This window comes from Camelus ferus, chromosome 20, assembly GCF_009834535.1.
Source record: "Camelus ferus isolate YT-003-E chromosome 20, BCGSAC_Cfer_1.0, whole genome shotgun sequence".
NCBI lineage: Eukaryota > Metazoa > Chordata > Mammalia > Artiodactyla > Camelidae > Camelus > Camelus ferus.
The window spans coordinates 13,560,699-13,575,121 of NC_045715.1; the positions used below are offsets into that span (position 1 = coordinate 13,560,699).

General features: G+C 44.0%; 1 protein-coding gene across 1 annotated transcript; it reads left to right on the forward strand.

Annotated features, from left to right (window-relative positions):
* The first annotated feature begins 3,828 nt into the window (after window positions 1-3,828).
* Window positions 3,829-8,461, forward strand: ID4 (inhibitor of DNA binding 4, HLH protein). The gene is made up of 3 exons (XM_032462569.1): window positions 3,829-4,696; window positions 5,090-5,148; window positions 5,708-8,461. Exons 1-2 carry the CDS (start codon window positions 4,256-4,258, stop codon window positions 5,132-5,134), a joined length of 486 nt encoding a protein of 161 aa, XP_032318460.1. The 5' UTR covers window positions 3,829-4,255; the 3' UTR covers window positions 5,135-5,148; window positions 5,708-8,461.
* The last annotated feature ends 5,962 nt before the right edge of the window (window positions 8,462-14,423 follow it).

Consider the following 14,423-nt stretch of genomic DNA (forward strand, 5'->3'; position numbering starts at 1 on the left):
CAAAAAACTAAGTGAATGAAAAAGACAAGCCACACACTGGAAGATAATAGTTACCAAAAATAATAATAAATTTTAACATTGTTTGCACACATTATGTGCCAAATACTGTTCTAAAAAATTTATGTAAGTCTATATATATAAACATCTTATAAAGTAGATACAGTTTTTAATCTTCATTTCATAAATAAAAGGCACAAGAATTGACGAATCCAGCTTAATGATATAAAACTAGTAAATCAAGGAGCCAAAACTGGACCCAGGCTGTCTGATTTTGAGCCTATGCTCCTGAAATTTCCCCAAAGTAAAAACAAATGACACCTTTTTCTTCTCATTTTCTGTCCTTAATCTGTCTGAGGGGGGCTTTTAAAAAAAATCACCTACGTCTTACTTCAACAGACCTTTTAAAACTCCTGAAGTAGGCATACTTGATGGCCACATCTACCCAGCTATATTCAACATATAAAGTCCTTTTCCTATAAGCCTTTTCCAAGACTGGGCAAACCAAGAGGTTATCAGCGTTTCCGGGACCGGTATCAGCAGCCCAAGGGTAGCACAAGTAAGCTGGCAACGCTTACTGCCAGATAAAGCAGCCTTGAGCTTGAACTGCCCCACTGCCCAATTTACTCTGAGCAAGGGACATTCCTGCAGCAGGGTACACAGTGGTTTCTTATGACCAGAAAGAATGCATGTGCCTCCTTCAGTGACCACTTCCATCCACAGAGGGACCAAGGCATGGGAACGCTCATGTTTATCTGTGTGCCTGAGCCCACCCACTGTTTCACTGCAGGCCAGGGAGAAAGAAGTATCAAGTCCTAAAAAGGCATTTGAGCTGAATAGCACAATATGCTTGGATACCCTTGCTTCATGTAAACACAGGGTGATTGTGAATTCTAAGAGCCTGGGTGTTGCAGTTCAGCAAGGGTCTGATTAGCATCTAGAAAGCATCCCCAGAAAGGGCTGCAGACCCCTTTGTCTGGAGGAGGGATGTACACATGACTCTGGTCACCAGGACTCCCTAGCAATCCTCCTATGAATATTTCATCCCTGGTTCCCAACGAAGTATATTTTAGAAGTCTCTAGCACTTTCACGGCCAAGGGCTTTTGGCTAGCCCACCTTATTTTCACAAGTGCGAGTGAAGCAGTTAGATGTGAAAGGGAGAGTCTTGGGAAACTGAATTTCCTTCTCTACATGGCAGAAATCACGTAGCTTGTAAAATTTCTCCAAAAGCGGGCAATTGCTGAGTAAACTCTGTTTTGAACTGTCAGCGCCTGGAGTCTTTCGTGACTTCAGCTTTGACGTCATATAAGTGACTGTGTCTAAGGATCAAAACATACACTATGTAGCCCCCAGTACCCTCTGGCTTCCCGGCCGAGAAAGCACAGGATGTCCACCTTATTGCCACTGTATAATGTTTTACGTAGTACTTTGATTTTTCAAATGTCTTCATGCCTTCCAACCTTCCCAAAGAGGAATATAATCACTGCTTCTGCCTCCTCTGTTGGCAGGATTTGGGGAATCACGGGGTGTTTCTGATCGTGTGGCCAGAGTACATTCCTCTACCTTAACCCCCAGCCCCCACCACCACAGTCCCACAGTCACTCAGTCTTTCTGACTTTAAGCCAATCACACAGAGCAACCCCAACAAAACTTGAAACTTCGGTATTTGGCACTTGCCACACCCAAGGGCATGGCTCTGAGATTTCACCAAGTCCAAAAAGATGGATATGACTGTCCCTTTGTGTCACCTATTTCAAACTCAAATCTTACTTTTAATCAACCTAGGATATGTAAAGTTCTGAAATGTGAGTGTGCCCTGGGCATATTAGCATAGTTAAATTTTGCCAAACAGAGAAAAATCCTAAGTTTTAAATTCTGGAGCAGCATTTAAACTCTAGGAAAGAGAAAAATCAATAGAACTAAATGTCTATACGTATATCCTCTTATTATTATCACCTGTGCTGATGTGATTGATTCCAAGGGAACAGCTTGCACCCTGCAGTGCTCCCTGGTCCAACTTTCCATCTATTCTGTGTATATTTATATTAATAAGGACATATGAAACTATGCCTATATTTAGATGAGAGCCTTCTTTTGAGTTTTCTAATTCTGCTTTTCTTCATAAGCGTGTATGTAGACAATCTAGGTATGCACATAAGTAAATAAGAGTGTCACTTGATTCTAAGCAATTGTCAGAGGCCATAATGTATAAGGATTAGAGGAGAGGAGGGTTGTTGCATCTACCTGTGAAGCCAGCATTAAACAGTCACTGCTCATTTCATCAGGAAAAAGGAATGTGCTCTGGGGAAATAGCAGTGGAATAGTCATAAGGTACCCATGTGGCTAAACAAAATCCCTGCTTAATGCAGGTATTTCAGTTCTGGGAAGGGAGGGAGGGTTTCCTTACAGAGGGCAGACAGGAAGAGATGAGGTCATATCTCTTTCTTTCAATTATCTGTAAAAAAAAAAAATGAAGGCACCCATCCATATCACGTACACAAATGAAGAAAATTCTTGAGTTAATTCACCTCTTCGCTTGTCTGAACGTAGGAGGTTTGCAGTGTAAAGGCACACAAAATTCCTGTCCGCAGAGATTTTATGCTCATTTCTCATCTGAAGGGCTCATCTTTCTTTTCTTGCAGAGTATACACAAGGCCCTATAAAAGTTCGTTGTGCAATTTTGTTTTGAACCAGTGAAGGACAGCTTTCCCATTAGAAATCTAACACGGAAACGTCCTTAATTAACAGACTTTTCTGCAGGGGGGTGCCCAAGCAGGACTCCGGGGGCTGCAAGTGTGAATTTTAATGCTTCGTTGCAAAAGGAGGAGACTGGACATTCTTAGTATCTTATTTAAAGCGAGGTACGTTGACTAATACGTGAAGCGGTGCATTAATGGCCTACATTAAGTTACAGGTATGAATTTTACATAAAACGGATTAATATTATATGTCATGGTGGAATTTTAAATACTCTGTGCCCATGCATTTTTAATATTTACGTGCTAATTTAATGCTCAAGGCAACTGCATTTCTTGAGCCCACTTTTACTTCTAGATGGATAAAAGAAAAGCCCTACGACATTTTGGTTTTATCTATATGTCCCTTCATCAAAAATCTGCATTTGGCATTCTTTCCCACTTTTTTCCCCACTAAGCTTGAACGTTTTTAAAACAGGAACGGAAAGGCTACGCATTCCATTCCATCATTATGGTTTCGGCAATTGTGAAAAGGCGAATAATGAAATGGAGGGGGGGAATACAGAAGAGAATGAACATGCCTTCTTGAACGGCGTCCTTCTTAAGGCATTGGAATCCCAGGGATGGAGTGATGGGTGGCAGAGGGTCCCTGGACGCCGCGCTATTAGGAGTGGCAGGAGAGCCTCGAGCAGGGCCCAGCGCTCCCTCAGCAGCCTAAGCCGGGGGAGAGAGAATTCCAGCCGCACATTCCCGCAGTTCTTCGCAGGAACTTCTCTCTCTCTTTCCCCCTCCCTTGGGCACGCACCAGCCGGGCCCGACTCCCGCCCAGCTCTCTTTCCTCAGAGCCCCGACCCACGGCGTTGACGGAATGGAGTGCCCTTCCCATTGGCCCAAGCGTCATTCCCTGAGGTGGCACCGTCCGCCTGATTGGCTGGCCACTCCCGACCCCCCGCCCACCCCTCCGCTCGGGTTGCCCGGCTCCCCGCCCCCCAGCACCGCCCGAAGCCCCCGCCCTCGCCGCCTCCCTCCGCGCACCCGCCCGCGCGCCCAGCCTGGCTCTGCTCGCCTGGCGCGGCGACCCGGCCAACGCGCTGGCCCCGCCCCCGGGGCGCGCGGCTTATAAATATAGCTGCGCGGCGGGCCGGGCGAGAGGGTAGAAAAGGCGCGGTTGCGAGTAGGTTCCGCGAGTGGGAAAATCTCGGGCTAGGGGGAGCGCGGCAGCGGCGGCGGCCGGGCTGTAGTCGGAGGTCCGAAGGGAGTGACTAGGGAACCTGGTGGGCTGCTTTCCTTCCGGTGCTTTTGATTTTTCTTGCCTTTTGGTCCCGGCCGAGTGTCGCCCACTGAGCAGAGATCCCCTTACAAAACCCGGAGCGACCCTCCCGTCAATTGTTGGGCGCGGGATCGCCGGGAGCTTCGCGGTGCCCCGAGCGCGGACCGAGCGCGCGGGGCGCAAAGGAAAGGGGAGCGGAGCCGGCCGCGGCCGCGGGAGGGGGCCCGGAGCTTGCCTGCCTCCCTTGCTCGCCCCAGCGGGTCGTCTTGCTCAGGGCGCAGGGCGCGCGTGATGAAGGCGGTGAGCCCGGTGCGCCCTTCGGGCCGTAAGGCGCCGTCGGGCTGCGGCGGCGGGGAGCTGGCGCTGCGTTGCCTGGCCGAGCACGGCCACAGCCTGGGCGGCTCGGCGGCTGCGGCGGCCGCGGCGGCGGCAGCGCGCTGCAAGGCGGCCGAGGCGGCGGCCGACGAGCCGGCGCTGTGCCTGCAGTGCGATATGAACGACTGCTACAGCCGCCTGCGGAGGCTGGTGCCCACCATCCCGCCCAACAAGAAAGTCAGCAAAGTGGAGATCCTGCAGCACGTTATCGACTACATCCTGGACCTGCAGCTGGCGCTGGAGACGCACCCGGCTCTGCTGAGGCAGCCGCCACCGCCGGCGCCGCCACACCACCCGGCCGGGACCTGTCCGGCCGCGCCGCCGCGGACCCCGCTCACGGCGCTCAACACCGACCCGGTGAGAGGCTGGGTGCCGGCCTGGAGCGGACGCCTCGGGGATCCAGGAGGGAGGTGGCAGGATGGTCGGACGCGGGCGCTTCCCTTCCTCGGGGCTAGGGCGGCCGAGAATGACAGTTGCGCCCTCCGGCTCCTCCGGGCGCCGGGAGCCGCCTGCGGCGGGCTCGGTGCCGCGGTCGCCGGCCGGGTGAACGCGCGGGGCGGGACTAGGGCTGTGCGCATCCTGGGCTGTCAAGTCCAGCCTGTGCCCGGGGGGAGGGGGCGTCCCCAGGGCTGCAGGCTGGGGTGGGGGCGTCGGCCGGCCAGCCTAGGTTCCGAGAACGAATCGAGGACCGTGACGAGTGCGATGTTCGCGCTGGCTAACCTTTCCCTTGGTGTTCGGTTGCTGTTCCAGGCCGGCGCGGTGAACAAGCAGGGCGACAGCATTCTGTGCCGCTGAGCCGCGCTGTCCAGGTGAGCGCGCGTTTCCCTTCTCGAGTGGCTGGTCACCGGAGACGCCGGTGTCCGGGGGTTTCCGCTGCCAGGCACAATAGTGTTCCTTGCCCCCAGCATTTCTGAAGGCAAATTCCCAAGGAGGCGGACACCCCCCCTCCCCGCCACCGCCACCCAGTTAGTGAGTGAACCGGTACTTAGCTTTATTTAGTATCTTGGGAATTCACTCGAAATGGGACGGATCAGCTCATGCCCCCGCCGCCCCCCAGTGACCGGAGGGCTCTAACAGCCCTTCTTCCCGCCGCTGACGGAGGGTCATCTCGTGGGCGTGGTGCCCAATGTGCCCCCGCGCAGTCTGACACCCACCAAAGAGGACGCAGGCAGGGCCCGGGGGTGGGTTCCCTACACGGGCTTCCCGGGGGCCCGCAGCTGCCTGGCCGGGCCGCGGACCGCGGGTGTAGTCTGACCTGGTGGTTTGTTTTGGGTTGTTGATCAAGCATGTCTTGAGTTTGGTCGGTGGCGCCAGTTAGTCTGCAGCGGGAAGGTTCACACACCCCCTCTATTCATTCCTCTTCCACAGGTGTGCGGCCGCCTGAGCCCGAGCCAGGAGCACTAGAAAGGGAGGGGGAAGAGCAGAAGTTAGAGAAAAAGCCAGCGGAGGAAAGGAAAAAAAAAATCAGCAAATCCTAGAAACGTCTCATTCTTCATTCCAAGAGAGAGAGAGGGAAGAAAAATAAAACTTTCATCTTTTTTTTTTTTTGCACGTTCATAAACATTCTACATACGTATTCTCTTTTGTCTCTTCATTTATAATCGCTGTGAATTGTACATTTCTGTGTTTTTTGGAGGTGCAGTTAAACTTTTAAGCTTAAGTGTGACAGGACTGATAAATAGGAGATCACGAGTAAAACCGACTTTAGAAACCTACTTTGTGACCAAGGAGCTCAATTTTTGTTTTGAAGCTTTACTAATATACCAGAGCATTGTAGATATTTTTTTTGACATCTATTGTTTAAAATAGATGATTATAAGGGGGCAGGGAACTTTCTTTTCCCTGCAAGAATGTTACATATTGTATAGATAACTGAGTGACATTTCATACCATGTATATATAGAGATGTTCTATAAATGTGAGAAAGTATATGCTTTAATAGACTACTGTAATTATAAGATATTTTTAATTAAATATTTTTTGTAAATATTATGTGTGTGTTTTTTTAATCATGCAAATATTTCTTTTGGAAAATTATTTTTCAGCTCAGTTGAAGAGCTCTTGATATCTTGAATGTCTTTTCTGTTTGGCCTGGCTTTTAATTTGTTTTTGTTTTGCCCAGTGTCCTGTAGACTCGGAAGTAACAGTTATAGCTAGTGGTCTTGCATGACTGCATGAGATGTTTAATCACAAAATAAACTTGTTCTGAGTCCATTCAGATGTGTTTTCTTTAACCTAGATTGAAATCTTTGTATTTGAAGCATACATGTTGAAAATACGCTCTATCAGTTTTTACGTACAGGGTTTGATAGTGTAATATATAAAGAGTAAGTGTTTGTTTTTCATTTCTTAACTGAGGTCAACATGGATTCTGAATGATTTTGCATATGGGATGGGGAAATGTTTGGATCCTTATGAGCTTATGAAATCTACTGTTTTATCAAAGTGAAAAAAATGCTTATCATTCTTCATTTTACACTAAAATTTAATGTCACTAAGTTTCATGTCTGTACAGATTATTTAAATCATAGAAATGAAAAATGTTCTCTGCTTGCTACCAAAGGACAAACTCTTGGAAATGAACACTTTCTGCTTTCCTTCCTCCAAAGAATATTAATAGGCAACAGTGGGAGAAAAAATCTGAAAGGCATAATGGCAAATCCTTCAAGCAGGGATAAAAGTTGATCTTCAAACATTAACTTAAGTAGACCAAAAATTCTGATGACCGCATCTAGATTATTTTTTTATAAAAATGATTTTCACTATAGCTATGTTAGTTAACCGCTAAACTACTGTCCAATCTCTTGTGATGTGTAACTTTTACATGTGAATATTAAAGTAGGTTTATCTGTCTTGTACTGTGATTTCTGGTCTCATTTCTTCAAACCTTACACTTACTTTTGAGACTTTATTTTCTCTTTAAGGAAGGTACCATTTTGTAGGTTAGACAGGACCATCAGGGCTTGTGAACATTTTGCATTTAATGTGATCAGGACTCTACACACCAGTTAGATGGAATTTTTAGAGTGTGAGAGAATTAAGTAGGATTTAATTGGGTGCTTTGTAAATAGTTAGTCAACTGTGTGTGTAACGTGGTCTGTTTGATTTTTAAAAGGAAAGGATTTGTTTCAGATTATACAAGAATAAAAGTATTATAGACCCAAGGGAATTTTTATGAGGTCGAAGTCAAATATTTATGTGAATATGAAATATCATGGCCCTGAGTAGTCAGTCGAAGTGGCAACGTCTCAACAGAAATGAACAAAGTTAACGTTTACTGGTTTAAAAAAAAACATTGAAAGATTTTAAAAATCTATCCCCTCTCTCCAGCATGTTCTCCCCTCGGCTTTGACATTTCACTGGTCTTAGGTATTTTTAGAATTTGATGTATTTGCTGTTGCGCCTTCTAAAGTCAAAGGGCTGCTTGTTTAGATGAGGTTTTATTTTTATTTTTGATATTCATTCCTGTCACACATCAAGAGGAAAACACAAGAACACTGCTGGAATTCCAAATCTGAAGAATTCTAATGATGGCATTCTTTGTTATTAAGAAAGGGGACAATTCCTCCTTTTTATTTGGCTGTTTAATTTCAGTAGGAAGCAAGTCACATGGGCTCTGTTGGTTGGAGTCAGGCATCTGTTAGACCTGACTACCGTACCCTACCTAAGCCTTTAAGCACAGTTTAAACTTATGCTGGGAGATTATGCACCTCAATATAAACATTTTTGATTTTTTGAAGATAGGTGTTGCTCCTTAGTTAATTTCATATTTTAGGCATGAAAACCACTAAAGGAAGAAAAGTGCTAGAGATGTGACATTTGAGAGACTTGGCATTTTCCCATCTGCCACTCACACAGCATTGGATGTCTCTAAAACAAAGTCACTGTTTATTTTTCAAAAATTATGTGCAGTTGTATAAGATAACACATTCTACTAGATGTTGGCTGTGTCCTAATCAAGTGACCAGATAACAAAAACATTCTGAGTCATTTATCTAGGTAGCTCTAATTATTCAGATCTTTGGTTTCATAGAGGAAAACATCCTGACTTCTCTCATTTAATTTGTCTACTTTTATTGAATAGGCACAACCAAAGAGTGAGAATCATTTAAAACCGTCAAAGGAAAAAAAAAGTATCTCATGGTGGCATGTTGTTCCTAATGTGGTTCCATTAAATCCTGAACATCTCAGGCATTTCATGTTAAAGGAAAGGAAAAAAAACTTTTCATTTCAAAGAACTAATATACTTTGATACTGTGTAAATCTTATTCAAGTTTATTGTCAAACTTTAACTGAATTTTTAGAACTTTTAAAAAATTTGACCCCATAATCTGTTGTATTAAACACCTTCTATAATAATAAATCTTCACTGAGCAAAGGGTTCTAAGTTTGTGGTTTTTAATTGACTTCTACTGAGTTATGCAATTTTTCATTATCAAGAGTGGGTCGCATGATGGATCACCTCAATTATTTACAGTGTTTCTTACCGTGTGATGAAAAATGTGGCTTGAAAATGGTGATATGAACGGAAAGAAAATCTAGTTTGAATGCTAGGGAAATCTTGTCTACTCTTTGGTGTCTGCTAGGAGAGGAAGGAAGAATCCTAAGAAGGCAGCAGAATGATGTCCAGGGGAACTAGACACCACCCCCACCCCCCCCCCCGCCGCACACACACACACACAGACACACAGGCACACATACAGACATACATATATGCACATGCACACACAAACATATACACATACACCTACACACACACACACACACACACACACACAACTAAGAAAATAATACAGACAGAAAGCAATTATTTCACAGTAGTTTAGAGCCAAATAAAATTGGCTCTGCCTTTCTAGCTAGTGCACTTTAATTATATATATGTTAATCAGCCCAAATAGCCCTTGGGTCTCAACAGGGCCAAACACCAACCCCTCCAGGCTTCTGAAGAAGAAAAAGCTTCCCTTTGCTGCATTGCAAGTCTAGGAAATTAATTTACCCACCTCAGAATTAATCTTAGCAGGGCTGCCCTCAGTAGGTACTCTTCAGACCCAGATGATTTCTTTCAGTTACGACCCATGACATTTTGCTAAAATATTAATTATATTAATTAGAACCATTGCCCATAAGGTTTAAAAATTGTAATTTTACTTAGAGTTCTACCTTGAGCAGTGATGCAATAGATACTTGAAAAGATAAAGAAAATTCTTACAAAAGGGAACTAATTTGACGGATGGCAGTCATATGAACTTAACTGAAAATACTTTCAAATTTTTAATGAATTCTACAAGTGTGTTTTGCATTCAAGTGCCTTCTTCCTATTGATTTATATCCTGGCCTGTTCTAAAAGTTTCACTTAAGTGTTAAACTCAATTCTAAGCCACGTTGCCAAAGGTTTTCTGTACTCACCCTAGACAAGCAATTTGGTAGTCAGCTGCTGAAGCTGGTTCCGTCGCTAAGTCTCCACAGTAAATTCACACATGGGACGTGAAAAAAGGGCCATAAAAATTGAAGTTAATTTGAAAAGCCCCTTTGAATCCATAAAAGAGTAAACACATCAGTTTCTGGAGGAAAAAAGACCAAACTGTGTTACCTGCATCCCACTGGCTAAAATGTGATTAGAGGAATTGAACTTAAAATGCTTAAATAAAGAGACCAAAGATGGATTTTCTATATGAATCCACTTGTATCTGAATTTTTGTCCAACAAGAAATCTCATACTTTAAAAAAGGATTTTCTAGGATATTACAAAAGTGTTGGCAAAAATATGCAAATTCCTAGTGAAACAAGACACCATTATTTGCTTTAAATTACCGTTTCTCAATTTGCTATGATATAAAGCGCCTACCAGCACATTTAGCATACTTATTAAATTCAAATTCTAAAATTTTACCTATTCTAAAGTTTAAAGGAAAATACTGCAGTGCTACAGTTCTTCTTTGTGCAAATTCATATATTTAAAAATGTTTCTTAAATATTTACTTAAATGTTTTAAATATTTTCTTAAATATTTTAAGCATTTTCTTAAATATTTACTACACATTTCATAAGTTTTAGCAGTCAGTTGAAGAGTCTGTAGCTGTGTGTGTATGTGTATTTACCTAAAAATAGTTAACCAACACACAGGAAAATATCTTTGAAAAAGGAGTTTCTCTCTAAAAAAAATAAGTAAGCTGTATTAACATTCCTCCATTCTCTCTCCACTTTAATTCCTGAGACTGGAGATTTCCATGCAGATGTACCCTCCATTTTTTTTTTTTTTTTTTTTTGGATTGCTATAAGTCAGCCACGTTATGTTTAAGCATAAAGCAAGATAAAAAAAAAATAAAGAGCAAGGAGATCATTCATCATGTTTAGCATATTCTAGAATTTGGTTTAATCTCATAAGTAACCTGAAGAAAAAAAGAAAGAGAGAGGGATGCACTTATATGTCAAACCTCAGAGAAAGCCAGAGAAACAGACCTGAACTTGTAGACATAAATTTTACACTTTACTTCAGCAAGAGTTCTTAGAAACACTTCTCATGCATGTTGAACCTGAGTCCGTGGCCTTAATGAAAACAAAGTAGCCTCCTTAAAATAGAAGACTATGCGTGATTCTTCTGTGCATGTCCTACAGTGCTTAACCCGGGCCTGGGAAAATACTTCTTGCACTGAATTAAGACTATTCCCTTAACAAAGTATCTTCCTAGTGCCCTCAGTTACTCCTTTGCCCCTTCCTCTGCACTGACTCACAATTAAGCTTCAGACCAACGTATCGAACTGCTGCCTGTTCCTCTCTGCCTCTGAAGTGCAGTAGATTTGAAACAGCATCTTATGGTTTCTGCAAACCTGTCACCGTTCTGATTTCTCACAGTTCTGGAGGCTGGGAAGTCCAAGATCAGGGTGCCAGCCAATTCGATTCCTAGAAGTCACGGCCATTGCTGGGTGAGCATAGTGCTCTATACGCCTCCTTCAGATCCCCACAGTCCCATGGGGCGTGTGGCTTCCTCCTTGGAGCTGCACCATGAGATGCAAAAAGAACTCAGAGCTAAGCAAGGTCCTCTTCCTGCCCTGGTCACCTGGATGTAAGGATCCTTCAACTCTCATTTCCCACTGGTCCTTTCTCTTCTTTACTTCTGGCTGCCTTCAAGCACCCCGTTTATGCTTTAGCTGTACTGAAGATCTCATCCTGTGGATGCTAGATGGCAAAGCAGGCTTTTCTCTCTAGGCTTGACAGAGTATGATGGATCTCTGAGTGATAAGGAAAGAGTGTGCTCACGAAGGACACACGTGGAACGTGAGGGTGGAGATAGGGGCACCTGTCCAGCCAGCTGAGCCAACTAAGTCAACTTGCCCATCTGTGGGTAAGGGCTGACCTATCCACATCCCAAATGGCATGCTTTTCCATGCTCCCCTTCTTTTGAACATGGTGTTACCCCTGTCTGGATCCCATGACCCCCACTCCCAGTCTATACTGTTGCTGGATTCCTCACTATCCTTTAAGACCCAACTGTCACCTCTTCTGCAAGAATTATATGATGCTTCTCCTCCTCACCCCCCCAAACAGTCAACACACCCCTCATGCTATGTAAAATTGTTTGCACATGTCCGTGTTTCCTGTGGCTTCCTGAGCCCCCAGGGACTCCAGGCCACAAAGTACAAGAAGAACATTCCTGTAACTCTCTGTGCCAGCAAATCTAGCAAATTCTTTGCAACTCAACAGTGCAGTTGAGAGATTTTCACTATATTTCAAAGTCTTTGGCTGCCTTAAACATGGACAACAGATAAGCTGTGCGTCTTGAGAATGAGGGAGTTAAGGTCAGCCTTGGGTGAAGAGGGTTGGAGGGAGAGATTGAGAAAGGAAAAAGAGAGGCAGAACAGATCCTATATCTCCAAGAAAGAAACATTTCTGCTCCAAGTTGGGATACGTAAACAAAGACGCTTCAGTGCCAGAAATGGAAATGCAGGGCAAGGAGGGATGGCTGCACAGGCGTAGATGTGATGGGCCTGGGCTGTGAGCCGCAGGCAGGGGGCACTCAGGAAGACTGTACCATCAGGTCCCTGTATGTGTCTTAGGCTTCTGTTCTCTGCGCCTGGTGACATGGCATGGGATAGATCAGCTGCAAGAAATGCAGCGAATCCTCATGAGTCAGTTCTGAAAGAACAGGTTTGCTACCTGAATGGGAAAAACTCTTCCAGATGGATGTTTTAGAACCCCCGACTATGATCTGGGGCCCTGGAAGTGAAATTGTATGATTAGTAACCTGGAATATGTCTGGTAACAGTCCCCTCATTTTCCAGTGAAGGAGACACAAGCCTAAAAGGTGGATGGTGGAGTCAGGTCTAGACCCAGGTTTCTCATTCTCTAATCCAGACACACAGCCTCAGTCTGGATGGACTCGGTTCCAGTTTTCTCTTAGGAGGTTTATCTCAGTTCATATTCGCATCTATAACATGCCTCATGTTCCTTCCTTGAGAAGGTGGGGTCCAAATCCTAAGCAAATAATCACTAAATGCAGGCCTGAGCTGACTGCCTTTTTAAAAAGGAAACAGATAAATTGCTTTTACAATAAGGATCAAGTGTTTCAAAGCTCTTTGACAAAGGAGCAAAGACAGTTCCGTGAGGAAGGAGTAGTCCTTTCCACAAATGATGCTGGAACAATTGAACGTCCATGTGCCAGAAAAATGAACTTAAACCCAGAGCTTACACCTTTCATAAAGATTAACTCAAAATGTATCATAGACCAAAATGTAATATGAAAAACTATAAAAGTTCTGGAAGAAAACTTAGGAGGAAATCTATGTGACTTTGGGTTTGGTGATGAATTTTTAGACACAGCACCAAAAACATGAAAGAATTTGAACCCTGTGTTATCCTCCACTGTTGCATCCTCCACATCCAATCAACGGAGGCAGCGTGGTAAAGGGAGGGGTCACGGACTATCGGCCAAGTCAAAAGACTTGGGTGCTAGAGCTCTGCATTTAATTAGCTGTGTCCCTCAGGCAAGTAACTTTTCCACGTTCCAACTGCCTCATCTGTAAAATGAGTATGTGATAATAATTACCTGGCACAGAGGGCCCTTGAAAGATACAAAGAAAGTAACACACATGAAAATATTTTATAAGACAATGGTTGTAATTTTGGCATATTAAAAAAAAATCACCTGAAGAGAGTTTAAAATTTTAGATTCCTGCATTCCTCCCATCCCTCCCTCCCTAATACTGAGATTCTGATTCATCAGGTATAGTATAGGAACCAGGAATCTGCATTTTAGCTTTTCCCTGGGAATCTAAGGCAAGTCTCCCAGGAACCCCATTTTGAGAAACAGTATTGTAAGCTATAAAATATCATATAGGTTTAAGTTATTGTCATTACGCCACGCACAGTGACTTTCTCCTTCTTAACACCACGTACCAGCTTTCCAGGAGTGCTGATCAAGTAGAGAGGAGAGGTTAGTACAATATCAACAGAGGGTCATGGGAATCATACCCAGTGGGAGAAGGGAAGTTGGTAACTAGCAGGGGATGCTTAGGAGGGAGCCCTTCGATAGTGAGTCTGTGGCGTGGGGCTGCTGGGACAAGTCTATGGTCAAGACGCTGAGTCCTCCTTCCCCTGGGTTCTCATTCCCATCTTTCTGTAAGTCAAAACATTCATAATAACCTACTTTGCATAACTATCCCATGAAATCTTATATTTCCTAAGGAAAGGCCTGAAAGAAAAAGATCAGTTTCTACCCTCCTATACATCATTCCAAATGATTATATTCTCTCATCATGTCTACATGATGACCTGAAAATATTTGGAGAAGGTGAACCTGCACAGGCAATGATGAGCCATATTGCTTTAATGGCAAAGAGACTCTTCTTAATAAACAAATTTATCAAAAAATATTTCATTTCTCCTAGTATATTATATCATCCTAAGGGATGGCCTTTACCATGATGTAGAAAAGCAGTCTAATTGGTCTTGCCTTAACTGTTGTGTTTGCCTTAGAACTGTCCTAATTCATAGCTATCAAATGTTAAAATACTGTATGCATAGCACATTGGAAAATGACACAATTGTGCCCTGATTTCATATAATAGATTTTGCCTTGCTAAAATTA

Bases quoted from the DNA above. Each gene is read 5' to 3' on its own strand.
- ID4 (XM_032462569.1), top strand. From the start codon at position 4,256: ATGAAGGCGGTGAGCCCGGTGCGCCCTTCGGGCCGTAAGGCGCCGTCG. The intron at 4,697-5,089 runs GTGAGAGGCTGG...TTGCTGTTCCAG, and splicing joins CGGCGCTCAACACCGACCCG to GCCGGCGCGGTGAACAAGCA.